This window comes from Netta rufina (genome assembly GCF_964035555.1).
Source record: "Netta rufina genome assembly, chromosome: 8".
NCBI classification, from domain to species: domain Eukaryota; kingdom Metazoa; phylum Chordata; class Aves; order Anseriformes; family Anatidae; genus Netta; species Netta rufina.
This window is the reverse complement of record NC_140131.1, coordinates 11,145,059-11,169,866: the sequence shown is the minus strand read 5'-3', so window position 1 is coordinate 11,169,866 and position 24,808 is coordinate 11,145,059. Positions and strand designations below refer to the sequence as shown.

General features: G+C 44.5%; 1 protein-coding gene across 1 annotated transcript in view; it reads left to right on the top strand.

The window, feature by feature from the left end:
- Positions 1 to 480: 480 nt before the first annotated feature.
- Positions 481 to 24,808, top strand: part of PTPRF (protein tyrosine phosphatase receptor type F) — a gene marked incomplete at its 5' end in the record, with an annotated part of 233,115 nt that continues 208,787 nt past the window's right edge. Inside the window, one exon of the mRNA XM_084290689.1 lies at positions 481 to 565. Coding sequence (XP_084146815.1) covers positions 481 to 565 — 85 coding nt within the window. The remainder of the gene's footprint in view (positions 566 to 24,808) is intronic.

The following is a 24,808-nucleotide window of genomic DNA, read 5'->3' as shown; positions in this document are numbered from 1 at the left end:
AACGTAGTTGGCTGCAAACCACCCTACGTATGTAGTCAAGCAGTTCTCTCTTGGGCAGATGAATGAGCTTAAGATGCTGTTTCTTGTAACATGCAACTTCCAAAATGTGTGTACAAACATGGCTAAGAACAACTGAAGGATTTTTAATAGGCCATAATAGAGCCTGGACCTGAAGACAAATTTGAAGCTGGTGATGCTTTTATGGCTCGTGACCCTTAAACAACTTATGGACTGTGGGGTACTATTGTCTTGCTATGCTGCTTAAGCAGGAAAGATAGTTAAATTTCACTTAATAGCTCTATTTGTGTATTTACTGTGACCTTACAATTTAGTTTGGAATATCAGCAGTTAATCTGTGCATCGTATTTGATCACTTAGCTTTTCTTCCTCTCTTGTTTTGCAGGAGAAAGTCTGTGTCTGTAACACTGGATGTACTGACCGCTTGCCTCAGACTGAAGAGGACTTGCTCTACTTTGGAATATGGTGCCTAACTTCTGCGTCTCAGTACTCACAGTGCCAGCAGTCATCCTGTGCTGCTTGATGCTGCCTTTAGCGGGAGCTGACAGTAAGTAACACTCATTATTGAACAGCCTGAATGCATTGCAAATTTTTTCAACAAATACGGAGTCTACTGGGTGTGTACTGGAAACACTAAGGAACGCTAAGGAACTGTACTGGAAACACTAAGGACTAAGGAACAACCCTCCTAGTCTCTTATTTTCCAATATGTGCAATGCAGATAGATTGTGTGTGAAAGGGCACAAGTAGAACTAAAAGGCTGACAACATTTATTCAAGTGCTGGATGAGCTTTTGTAGTAGCTGCAAGTTAAAAACATGATAATTTGATTTCTAATATGTACAGATGAGTAAAGAAAACTGGGAGGTGAAGGAAGAGAGAAGTATCAGTGTTGCAGTAATCCCCATTACTTTATTTTGTTCTTTTACCAGCTCTCTTAATTGGTGTGTTACTGAGACATCTCTCCTAAGAGTCGGTGGGTCACTGAGAGGTGCTGGGAAAGGACACAGATTTTTAGCTTCTGGTGTAGCTCTCCTACACCTGTATTTTGGTAGAATTAGAGTCAAATGTCTCTTGTGGTGATGCTTTAAGTTGCTGTGCCAGTGCCTGGTACTCTGAGAGTCTTAACAGAGCTGCTCTCTCAGGCTTGGATTTGCCCTGTCCAGAGCAAGGAGAAAGCTGTGTATAAAAGGCTGCTGTGGACAGACAAGAGGAGGAACCTGGCTAATGGTGGACAACTGAAAATACCTCAATAGGATTTGCCCATCCTGATGGACTGGTCATCATGAGCTGCTGTGGTGCTTTGGTTAATTCTGCCCATGCATGCACGTTGTTGAGTGCTTCTGTGCATTAACATATAATGGTTTGGGAGGATTCATTTTTTTTTTTCGGAGTGCCAAATGTTCACACATTCATTGCAGGCTCTGTGGCAGCTGTGAATACTCAGTGCCTTTGAAAGCATCCAGGGCCCATGGGATGCTTCAGTTGGAGCCGGGAGGTGACCATGATGAGCCTCCTGAGCTGCCACCAACCATCTGCTTCTCCCTCTGGCTTTTCTTTGTCACCAGGCTTATAATTAAGATGTGATTTCATGAAAGTTGAAGAAGGTCTCCATGCCAGTAGGAGCATGGCTGAATGTGAAAAAAGCAGTGGACTGGGGTTCTTCAATGTCCTTGACTAAAAGAGAAGGAGTAAATCTAGAGAAGGTGGAGAGGAGATTGAAGATTGATGTAAAGAGAGATGCAAATTCACTATTTTTGCCACCACCAGGAGCGATTTGCACAGGCAGCAGATTACTGTGTAATCTGTGGAAGTCTGAGATGCCTAATTAAACTGGGGGCAGCAGCTGTCTCCTCCTTCAGCTTTCTCCCCTGGCTGCTGATGCTGCTGGAAGACATTTATTCAGATTATTTTATGTCTACACATTGTAGCCCATTTTGGAGTCTGGCACAGAAAATTATGTGTTTAATGTTCTGGAGTGTGAAAAAATTCTCCAAGGTTCATAATCTTTATCCTGGCCCCTGCAAAGAACAAAAGCATCATTCCGTCTGCTATGCACAAGCTGGTGGAGTTTGAGGTGTCCTAGGACGGTTCTTGGCCTAAGGATAATCTGCAGCAGAATGGTTTGCCAATTTTGTGGAATACTTTCAATGTGCTTAAATTGAAGAAAATTGGCTCTGTTTCACAGGCCCAGATCCAAATATTGGTGTCTCAGATGTGCAACACTTCTGTCTCGAGAAGCAAACATATCAGTGAGTCTGCTTTTTTCTCTAGTGCAGGCCGGCTCTGAATTACTTTTACCTAATCTGCAAGGCAAATCCGGAGGACAGTGACCTTTTAACCGCTGCAGTCACTGCAGGTTAACTGAGGGTTTCCTGGATGGCAAGTCTTGCTCTGTGTATTTTGGCAATTAATAGCTTCTCTTGCCCCACTGACTCTTGCCACCGACTCTCTGTGTCTGGCAGTGTGTGAAGCACCTGCTTTGCATCTCTGTAAGGGGAGGAAAGAAAAACCATCCCCGAGCCCTGTGTGTTTCATGTCCTGCCATCAGTGATGGAGGTGGGCAAAATATGGTAGTGAACATGGCACTGGGGAGAAATGAAGGGTGAGGGGAAATTGTGGTAAAATCCTGCACACTGGAGCTTACTGCAAAAGCTGGAAAGAGAGGTTAAGAAAGAAGCACCCCCATATGCACCCTCTTCATTTCTGTTGTCCCCATAGCATCTCGTTGGCCCCAGTCAAAGACAGCTCACTTGTCTGGGTAGATCCCTGATGTAATATGGTTGCTCTTGGGATTTCGCTGTGATTCTGCCTCTTCCCCATTGCTAGGAAGCAGCAGAAGGATGGCTGGGCTCCCGATCTGCAAAGCACTCCTACATTTCTCCTATTAAGAGTAATCCGATAATGGGAGCAGGGTTATCTCTGTGTCTGCATTCCTGGGGTCGATCTGCAACATCCCTTTTGTAGGGCTGGTGAGGGTTGAGGGCAGGCAGCCGCCTCTGAGAGCAGCGTGCCGTGCTGCTCGGGTGCTTCCAGGCAGAACCTGGGCTTCCCTACCTTCCCAGCCTGTGCTTTGTCGTTGTTGTTGTCACAACACATTTCAGCCTTGCTGCTGGAGCTCCCTGACAATTAGGCAGCTGGCAGATAGCAAGACGTCAACGCCTGAGATAAAACAGATTGAATATGTATTGCGAGCGGAATTAGCGCCGGGTGTGCGCTACAACACCTCTCCTGGAATTGAGTTCACGGGAGCTGTGAACAGTGTGGGCGCTGAGGAGTCGAGGGGGCACCCGAAGGTTAAACACATGGCACAGTGTCAGGGAAGAGGTGCTCTCTGGGTTCCTCCCCGCGAGCAGGACGGGACTGGTGGTCTTGAGACCTCTCCAGAGAGATGCCCGGAGGAGAAGGTGGGCAGGAAGGGGCACGTGTGCCTGAGCGGTCGATACAGAAGTGCTAATTTGGCAGAAAGCACTTTCAAATCCTCTCCTGCTTTTACAGACTGCAGTAAGAAATTATTAAATTTTCTCTGTGATCTGACTGTGTTTCTGTCAGGGTGACCCTAATTCCATTAGAGCAGCTCAGAGCTGATTCAGGATGACTGTTTTACACTTTCTCCCTCAGCTTGCTTGTGTGTGTTTTTTTTATGCACTCTGTGCTTCCCTGTCTGTCAGCTTTTGATTGTGCATGGAAAAAATGGCTTTGCAGATCTCATTTAATGTTTAGTTCAATTGTCAGCTAAAAGATGCTCTTTTCAAGCCTTTGGAAATATGTCATTTACTCTCATAAAATAAATAAAGCAGCAACAACAACAAAATCCCCTCTCAAAATGCAGAGAAACTAGAAAAATCAATACTGTCATCAGAAATCATCAGCGATGTGTTCTGTTGTTGGTTTGTTTTCTTAAAATTAGGCTTTGTATTTGATGTACTGGGCAAGGCTTCCATTAGCCCAAGGAAGAGACCAAGCGTCCCATCCAAAGTCTTTCCAACTAAAATCTATCTCGGTGTGTCTTGCACTGAATTTCAAAGGGCTTAAGGAAGAAAACCACTTCAAAAGTGACCTTGGAGAAGGAAAGAACTAAGGCAGCACTTAGGCCAACTAGGTGTGAAGTGAGACGTGGTAAACAAACAATTTGTACCTTCTGATTTCTAAAGATGGAGCAAGCCTGGCTTTTTGTTTGGGAGGATGGCAGCAGCTTGCAGCGGTGAACTGATGTCTGTGAAGACAGGTCCCTGGCCTCTCATCACCTCCTGTGAGCAAGGGCTCTAAATCTAAAGCATCTCAAAGCTGCCCTGCCCTTGGAAGGGATAGTCCCTTTCTATCAGATAGGTGTGTGTGTCATACAGATTCTTTCCATTAACCATGTTTCTTGGAAGATAATTGGGTTGAGGAGACACATTAAAAAAAAAAAAAAAAAAGGGAAGATGAGGTGGTGTTGTTTGTGACGGCTGAGAAATGGAAGAGTACTGAATGCCCTTCCTAGGCACGTGATTCCAGGTGAGCTTTGTTTTGCCAGGGATTTATTTTGCGCTGCACTGTGAAGTGCTGTCGGGAGGCTTTGGGTGGAAGAGCACTGGAGCTTTTGCTGTTGCTCTCAGCTCCCCTGGTGCCCTGTCTCTGTGCCTGCTATTGCTCTTCTGTGCTCCTGGGAGCCAGACCCAGCGTATCAGGACGTTGATGCCCCAATTCAGCTCTGCCCCCTTTGCCTGGCTGATGGCGCAGTGACAGATCAGCTCCAAGGACAGCTGGCCTGGGCCACCCCCTGGGACAGGCTTGCCATGGTGCTCTGCAGAACAGCCCCTTTGCGGGGCTGGCCGCAGGGTCCCATCCAGAAAGATGGGCCTGACGCTTCTCCATCGCTCCCTTGGATCTGTTTCTGCTTCCTCGTTTTCATTTGCGTGCCCGTCCCCAAACACTGCATGTGGTGATTATGTGTAATTGATACGATCAGATCTAGGTATTGCAACACAGGTAAATACTAATCTTCTGCAATTCTGCTTTGACTAGCTTTGACAAATTCCATCAGTGAAAAGAACAGGTGAAAAATTGTTTAGGAAAGCCCCTGTACCTGGGGCATTGGGGTTGCATCATTAAGGGGCAGGCTGAAATATTAACCACAGTTATTGTGCAGCTTTATTGTTGCTGTCCTTGCTCATCATATATATTCTTAGGTATAACTGGATTCCGTGCCTTTCCTTAAAATATCTGAATGCTGCCTGCTTGCAACTGAATGTTGCAGACATAAAGATAGGAAGGATGCTGTAAAAGCAAACCCCGTGTTGAGAGCAGACAACAGATCTTTCTGCATTTACAGCCTTGCCCCTTTTTCCTCTGGCACTTGCAGGACTCCTGTGAATTTGTTTGGATAGCTACCTACACCAGGTCACAGCATTGCAATTTGTCTTTTTTCTTTATTCTTTAAGTCAACATCACTCATCAATCAACATCAGCTGCTGGGTCAAAGGTCTGCCTAGCTCCAAATTTCTTATCCAGCAGTGGTCAGTGCAAAGACCTATGGAGGGTGTAAGAACAGCATAAATATTTAGCAATCCCTTCCTGGTGTCACCTTCCAGCCTCTGGAGACTGGTGGCTCCTGAGCCCAGGGAGGTGGTACAGCATCTTTGGGCAGGATCACTGGGTTGTGCTCTCAGGCAGCTCTGAGCACGTTGTCAGTCCCCAGCAGTGTCCTGGGGCTGCTGGTTTGCATGAAGAGCACGTGTGGGCTCTGACTTTTGCCTCTGCATCGCAGCTCCTCGTGTTACCCTCTTACTGCTGCTGTGCTCTGCCAGTCTCGCTTGCCACCCGCAGCACTCAGACGGAACCGAGTGGCCAGAGCTACTCTCCTGCCCTCGCAAGGGAGTTCCCATGTTTAAATGTCTCTGTGAGTTATCCGGCACACTGACAGGTGCTGAGGGGCAGATAGGCTGAATACTTTTTTTTTTTTTTTTGAGTGTGTGCACTAGAAATGTGCTTATTTGCTATGTCATAAAGAAAAGCAGTAAAACTACCTTCTTACAATTTTATCTCTGATGTGGATTCATAGATTTTAAGGCTGAAAATCAGATTAGTGTAGTATACTCTGACCTACACAGCAGAGGCTGTATAATTTCAGCTAGTAATTTTTGCATCTACTTTTAACAGCTGGGGATGAGCTAGCACGTAGCTTTTAAGAACCTATCAAATCACAGTTTGAAGACTGAATGGTAGGGATTTACCTATCTCCTATGTGATCCATAAAAATGGCAAGTACTTATTACTTCTACAAATTTGTACTTATTTCAAGCTTGGTTTGTGCATTTTTGGGTTCAGCCACTGGATGTTGTAACCTGTGTCAGCCAGGCTAGAAACTCCTGCTCTTTAATGCTGTTAGAGTGCAGAAATTAGCCAAGCTGAAAGTTTGTCCTTTTCGTTGTAGAAAAATGGGTTGGTCTTGATTTTTTTGTTCAGAGATTATTTTTGCAGTTCTTCATTAATCTTCCAGACTTTTAAATATGTTTTTTTTTTTTTTTTTTTTAAGTCAAAGGACCAGCACTGAGAAAATAAGTGGATCTCTCTTACCACACAACAACAGCAGTTTTGCCCCTTTGCCCATAGTACTGAGCTGTGACCACAGTCCTCTGTGATGGCCTTTGAATCCTTTCCCAAGTTTCCAATTCCCAAGATGCAAACATCTATTTTATTAATGTGACTTGAGTTCTTGCTCCCAGATATCTGCCCTTAACTACATAGAAATGCATTTTGCTGGATCCCAGCTCATCGACTTGCCCAAATAATTCTGTACAAGTAATCTTCCCTTGTTGTTATTTATGGACTACCAATCTTGGTGAAGTTCATTCTTTAGTTTCCAAATCAAGTTGCGAGTTGGTTGCCTTTATTCCCAGATGTTAGTCAGTTGTGACTGCACAGGCTGCTGTGAATATTGTCAGGAGATATTTTAAATATCCTACAGTAGTGATGGTGGCATTCTTTGCAGATGAAAATGAGCGTGGGGAAATAATGATGAAATAATACAGTTTGTCATGCTGCTGCTTGCTACTGGTAGTACTGACCTCAGGTGGGCAAAAAGCAAGAGGTCTGCTGGAGCTTTCAGTGTTTTAGCTGAGCATTTGTAAAAAGCAATAAAGTAGCAATAGGGATGCTTTTTTTGGTTCTTTGATTATCTGTTCATTATGTTGGTACTTCAGAATGGTGCTGTAATACAAGATGATCAAGCTCATTTTGGTGAACAACTATGAGTGTGAAATTTGCTCAAAATATTATTCAATCTTTTTTGATGGTGAATGCCTTTGTGTTTTATTTTTAAAGCATCTGTTCGTGGATGTTTTTTCTCTGGTAAGATGTCTGTCTTTATGTATCAGTAGCAGAAAAAGCAGTGGTGTACTTTTAATTGAATGCTATATTTAGTCCCTTGTGTGAATCAGTGCTTTGTCTGGGCTGAAGAGAAATCTCATTTATTTTGTTAGTGTGAAAACACCGTAGGGTGCTTGCTGGAAGTCTTAAGTCATAGGCATGTCTCTTGCCTCACGTGCTTCATTGACATATCATTACTGGATTAAGCCAAAGTGCATCTTCTGGATGATTGCTTTACATTTGTGTATGAATTGTAGGTTGCAGTGCTAGACTTTGCACTGAATGTCAGTTAAGCCATATATATGGCTTAACTTTAATCATATATTTATTTATTTATATATATATGTATATATTTCTCTAAATAATGCCTACATGTGAGGATTTTGCTGGTTCAACTCAAAGGTGAATGATAAAAGCCCTTGCAAGTTAATTGCAACGCAGGGAGGAGGAGACAATGACTCTTGAGCCTCTGTACTTAGGTATCAGAGTGCTGAGCACCTATGTGTTTTCTTTTGGTTTATTTTTAGACAAATTCACTTCAGCTGTTAGTGTGACTGTGGTGTTACTTCTGATAAAGGTTCCTTTGAAAAAAGGGCTCCAGAAAAGGCCAGGAAATATGGGGCAGCTTTATTCACCTAGGTCTCCTGCCCCGAAACGCTCCATCAAAAATAACCATTCTGAGTCTTGGCACCAGCATAAAAGTGCCTGGCAGATAGGATGGTACATTTCCACCAGCTTGTCAAATCCAGCTCGTGAGGGTGTTAGACATGTACATGCTGCCAAGTTGTTGCTTTCAGCGCGGGGCTGTGCACTAGGCACGGAGAGCACTTTGCTGGGTTTTGAACAAGAAATTGAAGTCACCTCTTTTGAGGTGAACATGAGAGTTGCCATGAGCCAGTTTCAGAAGGGATTTTGATCCTTGCATTTGACAAAAACTAGCTTGGAAGCAAGTAGGCTATAGGTACATTTTACTTGCGTTTAATTTACGTGAGGGAAGATTTGCTGGAAGAAATGAGTGATGAAAAGTGAAAATCTTTTGACATGCTGAAGATAATTAAAATACTGATAAAGTGAAGCTGGCTATGTATTTTAACCTTATTTAGCATCACATAGATAAACTTTCTGTAGTTTCAAAACGCATGAAAATCTTTACAGAAGTGAACTTCTCTCACTCATTCACCACATCGCATTTACAGGGAATTTAGTAAATGGTGAGGTTATGGTGTCAGGGATAGGGAAGCGAGCATCAATGAAATTCAGAGAGGAAAAAAGAGAAAATACTTTTCCTGTTCCCATGTAAAGCTCTGGGATGCCTTGTCCTGGCATAGCGCGATCACTCTTGGCATGCTGACTACAAAGAATTTAGCGGGGCTCTTGGGGGGGCGATGAGGGTAGTCCAAGACTTGGAAGGGCTCCCTTGGCTCCTGTTGACTGTGGGAGGAGGTAGTGGTCTTGGCTGTTGACTTGTCATGCACACGTTTTTTTGGGGGTTATGCAAAGTTCTTCAGTTATAACCTGTTGTTTTCAGCTTTCTATGATTTTCTTTCATGGCTGAAATGTGCCATGCTTGGTCTTCAGCCAAAGTTGGGGGGCTGCGTTTTATGAGTTGGGCACTTGCTTTATGGATCTTCCTGCAGAAATTGTATTTGGACGCTTTTAAAAACAAGCAGAGCGGAAAAATACTTCTGTACCCTGTAAAACAAGCTGTGATGTTATTCATAGGTCTCAGGTCTAAAATGTCTGTGAAAATGTTTGACGTTACTCCAGATGCACTTCAAGAGTTGAGGGGAAATGGAACTTGGCTTGTGGAAGGGAGTGACCCTTAAAAAAATATGCTGTTGAATTATATAAAGGGGACTTCGTGCAAATCATTAAATGCATGTGACTAAACCATGCTGTCTGAGCTTGTATGCAACTGAATCACCTGTATACTTGTTCTGTGAACGAAGCCAGAGCTACTCTCTCCTCAGTGTTTTGAAGACCCAGAAGAGCACAGCAGAGGTGGTCCTCCAGATCCTATAACATGTTGGGGGTAACATAGACAGAGAGAGTTCAAAGAGATACCATGAAATTTGTTTCCCAGTGCATTCCTCCACTTCTTGAAGCAATTCAATAAATACAGTTTTCTTTGTTGCAGTTGTGCTGTGGTTGTACTGTAGGCCACAAGGGTTTGGACTTCCCTTAATTGAGGATGCCTGTAGAACCTCAATTCTGCTGTAGTTTAGACAAATATTTAACATAGTTATCTGCATGCCTTTATTTTTTCTCAAATGTTAAGGTACACCTCTCTTACTGTGGCTGCAGAGTTGAGTGCCTAGGAGCAAACTATGAATTTGTTTTTTTTTTTACATGTTAAGATAGAGTCCCTTGGAATGTGTAGTATTCAGTCAGCATTAGTACAGCTCATCTTTTCCATTAGGCACTCAGCCTTCTGTTGCATATGAAGCTTTTTTTTCCCTGAGTCAAATTTAGCTAAAATTTCTGGCGTTAATGTAGTATGTTGTATGAGAACAGTTTCTTGTGTGATTTTGAGGAATTTAAGAAAATCTGACAAATAAGAGTAATATGGCAGTACTTCACATCGTGTTTTCCAGGTTTATGTCAAATGGCAGAAGAGACTGTATAATTTTGTGATACAGTCATTGCTGGACCGCATCAAATTCAAGGTCCGTTTAGCCCAGAATTGCCCCGATAGCCTCCCACAGTGGCCAGCAAACGGGACATCTTTAAGGGAGGTGTGCAAAGAAAGATCCCATACTCTTGGCTCTTCGCATTCCGCCCAAACTAGCTCCCATTTTATATCTAAAATTAGATCTTGTTGTAAGAAGCTGGACTCTTACTGTTGCTTCTCTAAAGCATTATTAATTGCAATAACTTTAAATATTGTTATATCCCCATGGGTAAAGGAATAATATCCAATGTAGATTTGTCAAGGTCAGATCAATCTAATTTCCTTTAATGACAGGATAACAGGCCTTGTGAATGGAGAAGCTGTAGATGTCATTTATCTTTAGTAAAGCTTTCAGTAGTCCCTCATGAGACTTTTTCTCATGAAACATCTGCTCATGGGGTGGGTATTTGGCAGTTTGGTCGCATTCAGCATTTGCAGTAATGATCTCTCTGATAGAATAGAGAACACGCTTATTAAATTTGCAGGCAGCAACAAGCTGGGAAGAGCAGCAAGCATGTTGGAGGACACCATTAGAATTCCAAATGATCTTTACAAATTAGAGAAACTGTCTGAAAGGATGCACGTCAATAAGGAGAAATGTGGATAGATGTTTGAAAATAGGAGTAATCAGCTATATAAATACAGAATGAGACACAACTGCCTAAACAGCTGCTAGACAGCAAAGGTCTCGCAGTGCTAGTAGATCAGAAACTGTATGGGAGTCAACAGAGTCAGGAATGCCGTGCTGCTTTGAGAGGCAACATCAGTGTTTTGTAGCAGTGAGGAGTGCCATCCCAAAGACATATTAGATAGTCTTTCTACTCACCTCCCCTTGGTGAGGTCTCCAATGAAATGACGCCTAATCTTGAGCACCACACTCCCAGAATGAGTGGGGTAATTGAGGAGAATCCAGCCCAGTGCTAGGAGGAGAAATGCTGGTTTTAAACGAGGAAGTTAGGTCAGGTACTGAGCAAAGCTTGCTAACATAAAGGATTGCTGAGCACTGAATTGAATTTCTAGAAGAATTTGTGGAATCTCATAAATAAACATGCAGAAAGTGTTCCCTCATATAGGCTTTGAATTGCTAATGTTATTTCTTGAATGCTTCTTTGTCTTCATTTATTAACCGGGAAGGTACAGGTTCCCGGTCTGTCTTCTCTGGGTCACCTGATACTCTGGTGTTTCTGTCCTGTCCTTTTTCATCCTTCACTCGAGTGACAGTCACTCCTTTCCATCTGACTTTGTAACTTTGTGTGAAAGTGTTTTCCAGGCCTCCAGTCCTCCTCAATGCCCTTCTCTGTCCCTCTGGCTCTCCTTGAAAGGAGCTGATGAGAAGAATCCAGGGGTGACCATGATGCTAACAAAATAAGACTTAAAGACGACCTCTGCATGTCATTTCCTCATGAACTCTCAGAGGTTTGCTATCTTTTTGCCCACATCTGGGTTGACGAAAGGCCTTTCAGCTGTTACAGCGAACAGAATTCCAGGGGACAATTGCAAAGGATGCTGTACATCCTGGAAGTCCTTGTGACCAAAATTTCTTTCTGCCTGTTTCTGTGTATGAAAGGGAAAATTGGGTGCTTTGATGTCAACAGTTGTGGAAAGGAAGATGTATGTGTTTTTTAATTCTAATAACTGCACATCCACCCCATGGACTTCCACCTGGTGTGGGGAGTCCCAAGACTCTGTGGGATGGGAGTGCCTCATGTTAGAAGATATGATAGTTAATTTGTCGCATAGTTTTTTTGGATAAGAAGATATTTGCCCACTGGAGCTTCTTTTTTTTCCCATGTTTCACATAAGAGCCATGTACTTCTTGGAAAGCTTGCTCCAAAAAAACAGATCAGAGGAAATTTATTTCTTTTATTTTTTTTTTTTTAAATAATTGATTTAAATCAAGATGCAGGCTTTTATAGAACTCCTGAATTCTGGAAACTCTGACCATTATGTTGGGATGTTTTTTCTTGCAGTCAGATTTTGGCTTCAAACAGCAATTATTTTTCACAAGACGAAAATGAAGTCTGTTGCCTGTTATGAATAATAGAGTATGGTAATATTACAGCTATATATGCAAACTCTGCAGACTGGCAGCACAGCTGCTAAGCGTTACGTTTTTAAAATATGTACAATCTTTTGTCAACAGAATTAAAAACAGGGACATTACATGGTTTGTTTCTGCATGAGGGTGTTTTGTAAGGAAATTTAATGATGAACTGTTCTACATTTTGACCTTTAAAAATATTTCTGAGCCTTTGCACCTTCTAGTGAATGGAGGAGATTCTCAAATTAAGACGTGGAATCCTAATGGTGCCTCTGACATTTCCTAGGCCCGGCTGCATACCTGTGCTTGATTAGTTTTGTAATGTTCCTGCTCTGCCAAGCTGGAGCCCCTCACATGCTCTGCAGCTGGGCTTTCTCTAACGCGGTTGCACTGTAAACCTGGTTCCAATTAAAAGGTGATGCAGTTCTGGTAATGGAAAGTTGTTTTATTGTTCCTCTCCCCAATATGCATGCGAGTGGAAGTGTTGTAGGAGAGCATCATCGCTGTTGTTCTGGTAGTTCTTCCTTATCTTCTATCAGTCTTCATATACAAAAAAAAAAAAAAAAAAGAGAAATGCAGCATGCCCAGCTGTCTGAGGGCGAATGTGAATCAGCGAGATAAACCTTCAGAGGCTGAAATGGGCCTGACTGCAGATGATCCTTCAGTGCTTTGCTACCATTCTGTAGCTGATATACCGTGTGTTGAACCACAGGCAGCAGGAGGAAATGTTTGGAAATACAGCAAGGAGTGCAGAGCCCATCACATTGGTGCTGGGAAGGAAATGATGCTCACTCAGGCAATCTCCTCCTTCTGCTCTCCTCCTCCTACCCACAGAGCAGGGAAATCAGGGGAAACGACCATGAAAGTGAGAACACAAGAAATAACGAATAAATGCGAAGCACAGAGTACATTTAAGTTTTCTGTCCCTCACAAGGAAAGAGGCATAATGGTCTTTGTTGTCCTGCTGCTCAAGAGAAGCTGCAGACAAACACTCTGCAGGCGCTGCCGAGCGGCTCCTCGGGTGCCCCCGCGCTGTTCTCACCTGCGGGAAGGAACGCCAGCGACAGCAGATCGCCGGTTGCGTCTGAGCTGGCAGAGGGTCCCAGAACTGATTTATAGCACTTGTTCAGCTTTCAGCGAGCAGCAAATGCGTTGCTTAATTATTCATGGCAGATGTATTATTGCGGGAAATTAAGACATCAAGGAAACAAGTAAAAACTATTACTGAATGGAGCTATAAACAAGGTAAGGTGGAAGGAGAGGCAGGGGGACAGTGCTGAGCCGGTAGAAGATTGCGCTCAGGAGCGTTTTGTGCTTTCTGAAAATAATCAGTTAAATTCCCAAATCTTTAAGTGATAATTCATTGCCCGTAATTAAATATTCTATTAGCTAACAAGCTGGATTTAATTTGTTACATTTGTCATTTAAATTATCGCATTTGTGAATGTGTGAAACCTTCCTATTGCTCCTTTCAGCATATCCACGTGCGTACAGTTCTCTTTACATCTGCAGCCTTCCTCGGGAGAATTGCCGTTTACCTTGTGCAGCAGCAAGGTGAGGGCAGCTTTGGCTTTCTGTACTGAGCACACTGGCTGCAGGTCCCTGGGCAGCCACCTGCCTGCAGCAGTGGGGAGGGATGCTGCTGCTGCAGAGCACGGGACCTGAGCATCAGAGCTGCTGGTGCTGAATTTCTTCTGCCTGAAACTGCATACGAACAGGTACGCGTGTGCCCAGCCCTCATACAGGTGGTGCTGGGGATTTATTCTAAGGTTTATGCATCGGTGTTGGGGGTTTCTGCCATGAACCAGTACCTGATCTCTACCTAGTAGACCATATGGAGGCTGGAGCTGTTGACTTTGAAAGCACCAGCACCTCCTGGCTCATCAGGTGGCACTAGAAGGAGTCTGGTGGCTCTTTTATGCACAGAGGGAGTTTCCTGTTTATATTTGAACCAGGTTCCGATCAGCTCTAACCCTTGGACATTCTGTGACAGTTTTTCAAATACTCAATTCTGTTGCTCCCCCTGTCACCCCCCCCCCAAAAAAAAAAAATGTTGGGAAGGAAGTGACTTAAAGTAAACCCTTTCAACTTCTCTTACTATAGTAGAATTTTTAACTTTATGAAAAAATATATATACTGGGAGCACCTCTGAATTTATGTGCAACGTCAGGCTTCCAAGACTTTCCATTTTGTTACTATTCATGAGTTCATCGTTTTGGTACATCTCTTGTAGTTTTGGAGCCCTTTACCTTGTAACTTCAATTATGTGGCTGAAAACAGGACTTGTAATATTAAACTTATGGAGGACCAGGAGCAATTTTAAGGCAAGCGAAGGGTGGTTCAGTGCCGTATCACAGAGAGCATCTCTACAGGCTGGGTTGCTCTTTGAAATGTCTTTTCTGTGGTGCAAGTGTACAAACTGGCAAAAGTTCAGAAGTTGTCATTATTCATAGTCTTTCAAAGCAGTGACAAAGTAGCCTTGTGTGGTTGCATTCCTGTGATGGGAGTTGTTGGAGTCTATTTGCAAACTGAGACTGTTTGGAGAGTGAGAAAATGGGAGATGAAAGGAAAGCATTCTCTAGCTTGTCCTATAGGGTTAGTTTTCTTGATTCTTGCAAGCCATGGTGCACACACAGCTTATGTACAAGTGATATGTGTATATGCAGAGTACGTATACAGACGATACAATAACACGATAGGAGTTGATCAAGAAAGAGATCTTACAGGAATCCGATACTAAGTCATAAACATTCAGGAGTGTGTGGCTAACTGGATTTTGGTGAGAATTGGCTGTTCTGTACACGTGCATCTCAGTATCGCCCAAACAGAGCTTGCAGACCTAATCAATTGGTTCTCGAGCCGTTTAACTTTTTTAATTACTCTTGTCAAAGTGAAAATTATGTGAAAGGACTTGACTGTGTAATTAGCTGCTAAACATTTTCTGCAGCATAGTGGAAAAACAATATGAAGTCCCAGAATAGCAGTAGATACAACCCAAGAAAAAAAAAATCTGTTTTAACAAAGAAAAAGATATCCTAGTAAGTGATCTGAATGAAGGCGATTTCCCTGATGGTTTATTTTTCAAACATGCCTATGTTGACAGATGCGAGCAGAGAAGTCTGGGTTAGAAGTTGGGGCCGGGTGCAAGGTTCGTTATGCCCTGATGACATTCCCTGGGCTGAAGGCCCTGCCCTTTGTTGAAAGGGGCTGTGGTACATCCCGTTCTCAGCGTGGTGCTGCTGGGGACTTCAGGAGGAAGGTTTGCTCATCCCCGCACCGCGGCACGGGGAGCATGCAGGGGGTTTCTTCTGTGGGCTGCGAGAGCCTGATTAGCACTCGTTCAATGATCTATAGATCATCTCCTCAGACAAATTATATCTCTCAACAGCTTCACACTAAACTAATCTAGGCATTTAAAAAATAAATAAATGAGGCAGTGTCTATAAAGAGTTCCCGTCTAGTGAAGTGGAGCAGTTGAAGTCTGATTAATGAATCCCATTTAGCCGCCCGCATGTGTGCTCACCGCTCCCCTCCGCGCAGCTTTGTCATCCAGGATGGCCCCTGCCACCCCACACTGGTGTGTCACACCACGGTGGGGTCTGTCCTGGGGCTGGGTGAGCCCTGGGCAGGTGGTGGCCCGTGCTGGGGAGGCATGTGGTCCCGTTGGTTGGGTGCATGTCCCCTAGGGGTGGGCAAAGGGCTTGTTCTCACCAAGCTAACACACGGAGTGTTTTTATGAGCACTGAAAAAATCAAGTGTGGGTTTCCTGAGTGTGTTATAAATGGCTGAGCTGATGGAAGGGGCTGGTGCGGGCTGGCCGAGCGGGCTCGCTTCTCCCCAGATCAGCAGGGAGAGGGCAGCTCCGTCCTCTGTGTTTGGAAACACTTAATAGATTCGACAGCTCGGCATTTTAATGCAGCTTTTTTCTGTATTGATAGAGGTCTTTGAAGTCACTCGAACATTTTACTAAGCGTACATGCCAGGTTTTAAGTTATTTGTAGCAGGGACTTGATGATTTCTGATCTTCATTAGGCTGTGTACTGGAAGGTCAGTCCATGCGCACACACACATGCCTCCAGTCATTTATTCTGCTGCCTCTTAGCGCCTGCTGCACCAGGACGTGCTGCTGGAAAAGGAAATTGCTTCTTTAGGATAGTGAGTAATTTCTCCCAAGATGCAACAGATTTACGAGGACTCAAGTTCCAGCATCGCACATGGGTGGGATTTTTTTCCCTAGGAGATAAGGCCAGACCCAGCAGCGCTGAGATGTCCCTTCACTGGGGAGGGGCTGGAAGCAGGTGTGATAGGGCTCAGAAACCAGAGAACACTTCTGTTGGGGCTGAAACAGTGGATCGACTTCTGGGTCGGGGTTATACCTAGATGCAGTGAGATACTGTGTGTATAGAAACTGTGTGATAGCTCCTCATTGTGTGTGATTCCTGTTGGGTTCAGTGCATGAGCCGCAAGGGCTCTGGGAGCCGGTGGTCTGTGTGCAGTGCAGGAAGGTGGTGGGGTGAGCTGCCCCTTTTGCTGGAGCAAGGCAGTGCAATGAATGGGACACCAGCCTGTGGGATGGACAAGTCTCATGGTTACAGCACTTCTTGGTGTCCCAGAAGCCCTGGAGATGCTCCTCATTTTGAGCATCTATAGAGGGAGTCGCTTTTTAAAGGACAGAGGTAAAATGTACCCTGAACGTAGAAGATGGTGCCACTCCAGCTGCGTTCTGAGAGCATTTCCTGTTGGGACAAAACCAGGTAACTTTTCAGGCAGTGAACGGTTTCACATTGTTTCTGATGCGTGCCGTGTTGTGGATGGTAATGGTGAGGCAGGTGTGACACATCCTTAGGAAGAGCCGTGGAGAAATGCTTTCTGTTCTCAGGCTCACTTGATAAAAAATTGAGACAGGGCTGTGAGCATGAAGTTTAAAGCTGCAGAAATGGAGAATAGGAAGGAAAAGGTGCTTCTGCCTGGGGGAATTTAGATACCTTTTCTCAAAATGTTTGCAGGTGGATCGCCTTACAGGTATGTGAGAAATGTTTGCATTTTTAAGCTGCAAGAGGTGCTGCAGACGTGCTGGTCTCCGGTCTCCACCTCCCTCCTCCCCCTTTGCTGCTTGTGATTTAACATTTTGGAAGTTCTTTGGGGAGTTATATTTTGTCCCTGCAATCCTTTTTAAATTATAAATGATTTTATAAGCAAGTCCTCTTGACTGTGGATTGGCAATCTCAGTAAATTATTTGGTGGGATACTTAATTTGAAGTTTCTTCATTGCTTATGACAAGATGTTTCTGCTGCTGTCACTGTTGATGATTCATAGCTCGAGTGAAGTGCTTAGCACTTCACAAAACATGTAACAGAGGCAGTCCTACTCATAAAGCGCTTCCACCCTAAAAATAATAATAATAAAAAGCCCGGGGAGAGCTGTGGTGGACTCTGCTGAAACTGCAGGTGGGGTGGTCTCCAGGAATGATGTTAAAAACAGTCAGGGGGAGGCCAGGGGCCCTTCCTAAAAACAAATCAGAGGAGAATCTGAGATAACACCTGGTACTAATTCCCATATTTTCTCCAGAGCTACATTTATGAGCAGTCAGGGGAGTTTAGGATTTGTTAGTACCAGTGCTCACACATGGGGACGAGGTGCTCATCACAATCCCTCGTGCTTTGGGGTGTTGCGCTTTAGCGGCTGGGCTCCCCGTGCTGCACTGCACGCCCTTGCCTGGGCTGTGGGGTATCGGGTGGATGATTAGAAGGAAGTGGAAAATTAAGAAGCCTTGCACTGGTTAGAGAAAAAAACATAAAATGAAGTATTGAAGTACTGGCACCATCTGGATGTGACTGATACTGTGCTCAGTGTCTGTGTGTTAGACCAAAAAGTGATCCCTATTAAAATTATGCAGACGAGCCTTTTAAGGGCAGAAGGAAGGAGTGGCTGTCTGCCTAAATTCCTGCTGTTTTGCCATTACTGATGTTTTCTCTGTAAGAAGCTTCAATGAGGAAGCCTGACAGATGGCAACAAAAGGAGCAGTGCAAACAAGGGCACTCCTATAAAATAAACACCGAGCTTTAACCATTTCTGCAGTGTTCAAAATACGTTTAAGAATTTGGGCAGAACTACACAGACATTGTACGGCGGTTACGTGAAAATTCAGAAAAAGCAGCGGAGGCTGTTTTTTCCCCCGCCAAGCCAAATTCCAGGGATACCACCGAGAGCTGCTTTCCTTCCCCGCGAGCAGCTGCGCGCCCTGAATGCTGATGGGCAGCTGGTGCTGGCCGTGCTCTGCCAGCAGCCTCCTCCATTTTTCTTCCTTTAAAAAAATAAAATAAAATAAAAAAAACTCATCTTCTTGGTTCAGGCTTCTCACTATCGGAGTGTGCTTACAGCTCTATGAGTTCACTGAAAAGGAACAAAATCATGAATGGGCCGGAAGGATTTAAGGGGGGGGAAGTCTGCCTGGTTTGGGCAAGTGGTGTTTGAGGATTCTGTGCTGGCAGCCAGATGGGGGTAGAGGAAACTCACTCGCCTCAAAGAGTTATTCCAGGTTTTGGTTGGGGTTTAGCCCTTTGAGTGCTCTTGGGCTGATGGAAGGGTGGAGGAGACTGGGGAATTGAAGGGCTCCTTGCTGGAACTGAATGAGGTGTAAATATAGGAGGAGGAATTTTAGCTAACTTGGGAAGGTCATGATGTGGGCTGTTTATAAATAGGCTTGCATCTTTTAAATCTAAAGCAGTGTCAAGCTACTGTGTGTTTAAAAGCACTTAAGGTTTGAGTGGACCATAAAAATGCATGCAGATGTTCTTCCTTCTTGACTCTCAGCTTTCAGAATATTCAAACCACTGCGGTGGTTTTCTTCACAAAGTGTTTTATGGGACCTCCGCAGCATTTTAAAATCAAACCAAGACTTTCTCTCCAATATTTAACCTTGACTAGAGAAACACGTAAAAGAACATTCCAGTGTGTGTTTCTGCAGGTATAAATTACATCATTTACATTTTAAAGGGAGAGCCTTTTTAAGTTGAAAGCAAAAGGAGGTGGAGTTGAAAGGTGAGCTTCTGAACCTGCGCCTCATTACCTGATCTCTGAATGCTGGGCTTCTTCCCCCAGCTTTGTGCTGGTGCTGTGACAGCCCTGAGTTCAAGCTGAATGTGTGCTGGGTCGGACTGATTTTTCCTGTTAGGAATTCTCCGATGTACTAATGAATGTGAACTCAATTTAGTCCCTCATAGGACTTTGTTTTGCCTGTTGCACGTCCATCTGAAACGCTGACAGAGAAACCAGTCTTTCCTTTTTTAATATTAAAAGCACAGTAACAGCTTATTTAACACTGGATAAGAAAGAGGTTTCAGCAGCAGCGCGCTTCAGTGAAATAGCGAAGATTTTGCTGTGCGCTGCTCTACATCAAAGCTGTGGAGCAAGATTTCCCTGCCACGATGTGACCTCCGCAGGGCTTCAAAGTGCTGGTGCTTTGCCCATCAGCCAGCTCCATGGGTTTCTTTGACCAGTGGTGCTCTTGCTTAAACCACAGAAAAGGACTTTTATGTAAGCAGTTCCTTGGGAAAACTTTTCTTTAAGTATATGGGCTTCTGAAATCAAATGCCAGGATTTTTTATTTTTTTTTTTCAGTTGCCATTTAAAAAAAAAACACGCATACTTGGCAGAAATAGGAGAATCTTAAGTATAGGGGAGCTTCCTGGGAAAGATCTGGTGGTTTCTGAGAAGCCAACTGCGTGGTCTGTCAGTGATACTCATTCTGGCCGCTTTGTAGTTGTTGCATGTGAGCTTGCTTATTTTTGATATATCACAAATGCTTTAGCACTCCGGCTTATTAAGGAGAACTGCCTCAGATGTTCCTTTGAGCTGTACTTCTGTGCGTTGTGTCATGGAAAGTAAGAGTAATTTCTTGTCTCTGTTAATTGGACATGTGATCTGGATCAAAGTTCTCTTGAAACCTCCAAGAATAGCTGGCCCGTTATCAGTTAATGTTAGCCAATATCAGTCATTTGCCTTGCAGGAAATAAAAATCTCCAAGCATCAGGCCGGGGCCTAATCCCATTGCCTGGCCATTCCTTCCCTATCTCCCTAGTTGGGTCATGTGTTGCTTTGTACCAGGGACAGTTTGCATGGGGTATACATTGGGTCTCAACCTCAACTTCAAACCTGTTTGTTTCCTGAGAATTTTTACGCTTTGGTGAATTTCCTGCTTTGTTCAACTCATCAGCCTTGGGAGCTGCTCTGGCTTTGGTGGGATTCCCTTTGTGTGGGGGCTGCACTGGTGCAATGCCCTTGGCCACATCCCATTGGGAATATCTTCCCTTTTTGCCCTTCCCTTGGGCATTTGCCCACAGCACATTATCCATGTCTCAAAGACAAGTGAAACCATTGCCAGCCCATCTGCTTTCTTCCTTGAAGCCAGTCAGATCCACTGTACAGATCCATTTTGCTGCTGGAAGCCAAGATGAGACTGTGGTGACACTGCTCCAGCTGGGTGAGCGGGGAGGTTTGGGTTCTGCTTACTGCTCGCTGGGCTCACCAGGAGGAGGAAGGAGGTGGCAACACGCCCAGCATGGCACAGACCTTGTGGATCCTCCCGGACATGGGAGCTGAGATGCCTGGATGTTTGTGGACAAGGGTAGTGACCGTGGCTAGTAATAGTTGGTCTCCTTATGCTCATTTACTATTTTCTCATACATTTTCAGCTGTTGCTAATGAAATTAAGAAACAGTTGAGTAATTTTTGATTTAATTAAGACTAATCTTGCAATTTAAAGTAATACGTTACTTTCTACTCTGCTTTTCCTGTTTTAAAGGCTCATAAGGAGAAAAACCAGCTCAATAGACCATTTAATGAAGGATAAAAATGATCAGGTCATGCATTTTCTCCTTGTATTGTTCGACCATAGCATAATATATATCCTGTCATTATTCCCACCCCATCCATTAGCCATCACAGTTCAGAAATAAACAAAATCCCCGCTCCCGTCTCCATTAAATGTAATTTTACAAACTGCATTATAACAAAGCTAACTGAGCTATAAGTAGGGAAAAAAGACCTTAGTTTTCAATGTAAATGGCATAAATCTGATTGTACAGAGAGGATGTGTGGGAAGGTATTGTTGCTGTAAGGATATTAGATGAATAAATTTAAAAAAAATTAAATCAAAGAACTGTTTTAGAATTCAGTGGTTGCAATCAAGAAGTAAAAGTCTTTTTGGGGAAGCTGCTAGGCTTCTCCTCCAGGAAGTGCACACTGAAAAACAAGAGTCAACAGTCACGGGTTGCAACCACAGGATTTATGATTGGTTTATGGGGAAATTTTTTGTGAGTGTGGTGCCGAGCTGGAACAGGGGACAAGAGAGGTCTGGGAGTCTTCTTTGTGGAGGCACTCACAGCTCAGCAGGGCAGGGTCGTGAGCTAAATGCTCTAACTTCAGTGTTTCACCGAGCAGGAGGTTGGAGTAGATGACCTGCATGTGTCCCTTGCGACTTAAATTATTCAATCCTTTGTGGAGTGGACTAAGACATTTGATGTAAGAAATTTGGGAAACAATTTTCTTGATGCCTTGACAGTGTATGGCATTTACTCAGAGCACTTTGCAGCTTGTATTGGAGTGGGGTGAGGGGTGATGTGCTTCCCTAACACCTTGTTTGCAGGCTCTGGAAGTTGAGAATAGCAGGTGAATTGGAAATGCAGAAATAAAGTTTTTGATCCACAAAAGAAACACAAAATAGAACTGCCTTAAATTTGACCATGGTTTAGATGACTTTTTTTTTCCCCCTTTAGGGAATGGAGGTTGGGGAGGATTGTTCTCTTTCTCGGCTTTTGGATTATATTTCCTTTTTATGGGGATGGCAAAAGCTGGGGCATAACATTATTCAGTACATGCAGTATGCTGTAAATGAGTATTGATCTCCCCTTTCTGGGCTTTGCATTATTTATAGATCAGCCTCTACATAATTGCATTTGAATACTAGTAACTAGTCATGTTTCCCATAAAAATAGAAAATGCATATTTTAAACAGTTCCAAAGAAATTGTTTTATCATCTCCCTTTGGTGTCCCTGTCATTCAGAACTCCACTAGACCCCAGAGATCATCCTTGGACTTCATTCACATGATAGCCGCTGTGCAGAGCTAGTCTCCAACCAACACAGTCATGATATCCTGAGACAGCCTCGAACACAGTAGTTTCCTGTCCCCCAACTCAAAAAAAAAAAAAAAAAAAAAAAAAAAAAAAAAAAAAAAGGCAAGAAATTGGCTGAGTGTTGAGCTCCTGGTGTCCCCTTGGGCATCTAGCGTTTGGTCCTCCTGCACCCATGGGGCTGTTGGAGATGTGTTCGGTGGCAGTGCCACTGGGGTCAGTCCCTCTGTGACAGTGGGGGGAGTCACCTGGCCCTGGTTCGTTTTTGCTCTCGTTTGGGTGAGCCTGAAATTAGGGTTTCTCTCCTCCCTGGCGAGCGGGGCGAGTTGAGCTGATTCTCTCAGCACAGTTGAAGGTTAACCTTGGAGAGTCTTGGTGGGAACTGGGGGGGGGGGGGGAATATTTGACGTGATAGTCAAAAGCTCAAACATGAGAGCTGTGGAAAAGGTTGAGGTTGCTGTTTTTATACTGCAGAGCATTTGCTAATTAGGAAGGGAGGGCAGCACATCACCACGCAGTAGCTGGAGAGCTCTAGACCTGCTTCTGTATATTCATGAAGTCTGTCGGTCTGCAGGGACTCCTCAAGGGGTGCCACTTGCGTCCTCCTGACTGATCAGTTTGGTTTCTGTCATTGACAGGCAGTGATGTATGCAGTCCTGAGCAAGTTTCTCTTGTTTTTCTTGTGTGTGTGGAAGTGGACCCATGAAACAATGCCCTTGCCTTCTGTACCACGCTTGCAGAAGTAGCAGCCGGTGCTTGGCAATGAGCTGGGTGGTTTTTGTCTCTCTCATGTCATCAGCCTGCTCCCCGTGAGCAGAGCACGGTGGTTTTCCTGCAAATTCTGGTTTTATTTTTAAATTTTTCTGTTTAAGTCCCTCTTCTCCAAGTCCATCCCCCTGCCCAAACCCTCAGCCCTGCGTGTCCCCTGTGCTGAGGGGCTGGGTGCGGAGACTGCGGGGACGTCAGCACCGAGCTCCGGCCACCATTCGGTGTGGGAGCTGGCTATCATTTCAGGGGCAGAAGGCGATCGACATTACACCCAATTATAAATGTGTTTATTTAATCTCTTAACATTTCTTGTTTGCCCTGTGTCGTGCCCGATCCTTCGAGCCCGTGTAAGTGGCGTGGAGGATTGGCATCTCCTGTTCGCTGCCGGAGTGTCCTGGCTGTACATTGCTGCGTCGATCCTCTCTCGTTCAGATCGAGGTTAAATCCATTTAAGGTAAACAGATTAACACATTTTCCCATGTCTAACGTGAGAGCAGCGAGTCTGTCATTTCCCTAAAAGCATTGCATGCGACAGGTCCCAGATGCTGAGCTTTTCTGGGCAGCTGTGTTATTTACTTGACTGGATGGGTTTTACAGCTGGTGTCCGGCTGTTCTTTGTTATGTTTATCTCCAGTCTCTGGGGCTAACCAGATTAGCAGATAGCATAATCTTGCTAAATATCTGATTCCATTCTGAGCCCCAGGGTGTCAGCTTTGCCGGTCTTTGTGGTTTAGGGGGGGCTGTGCTCGGGGACGTGGCAGAGGTCACTCCGAAGCTGCAGCTGCGTCTCCGTGGGATCCCCAGTCCTGTGCAGGACTCGAGCACCAGCTTCTTCTGGCAGCTCTGCTACGGCTTTGTGCAGCAAGTGCATACGTGAGGATAAGTCGGCTGAAAGCAATCAGGTTGGATGGTAGGCCTTACATTTTGTCATTTCCAGAGGAATTGTCTCTGGTTCGTGTTTGTTAAATCTCCTACTACTGCTTCTTCAACCCCGCCACTGTGACTTCTCTGACCTTGAGGGCTCTGATGTGGGCTGCTGGCTCTGTGGGGCACAGCCATGAAGATGCAGAGCACAGGAGCAGCACAAGTCAGCTGGTGGTGTGTGATGGAGCTCAGCTGTGCTGTGTGCTCGTGCGTGGGGAGCAGTGGAGATGGGAAAGGGAAGCCCTACACTTGCAGCCCCACATGAATTAGGGAGTTCAGCACGTCGGTGACCTGTCTGCAAACTGCACACCGTGTGTCTCAGCCTGAAACAAATTTAGTGGTTGCAAAAATAATCGGTATGGCAGAATTATGCTTTTAAAGCACATCCAGCATGTATGATCAGGTGCAGTCTAGGGTTTTATATGGTTTGAAACTTCTGTTGTTCCAAAACAAACAAAAAAGTCAGAAGTTGCAAATTAATGTTTGTATTGCTGGAGATGGAAGGTTTTTACTGGAAAGTCTCAGTGAATATGCTGCCTGCTAACCACTTCTGCCCTCTCTGTATATGTTTGTTGCCCCTTTTGAACCATCAGTCTCCTGGCAGGGCAGTGCTGCTGCGTGCCCCTTCCCCTGGCATACATGAGGGTTGAAGTGTTTGTTCTGTGTTTGGCCCCTCTGAACAGAGCCTTTGCTTACTGCAGGCTTGTGTGAGGTGGGAGAGGGCTCACCGAGCTCAGCAATACCCTGGTAGTCCGTGCCGAGGTGAAATGCTCCGTGGATGTTGATGTTAGGGGTGTTATTGAACAGGCTCTGCCGGCTGGGTTTTCCCTTTAAAGCGCTGCCAGCTTTCCTGCTGGCTGACGTAACCGCTGAGGAAGCTGAGGTGACTCGCTGCTTTCTGCA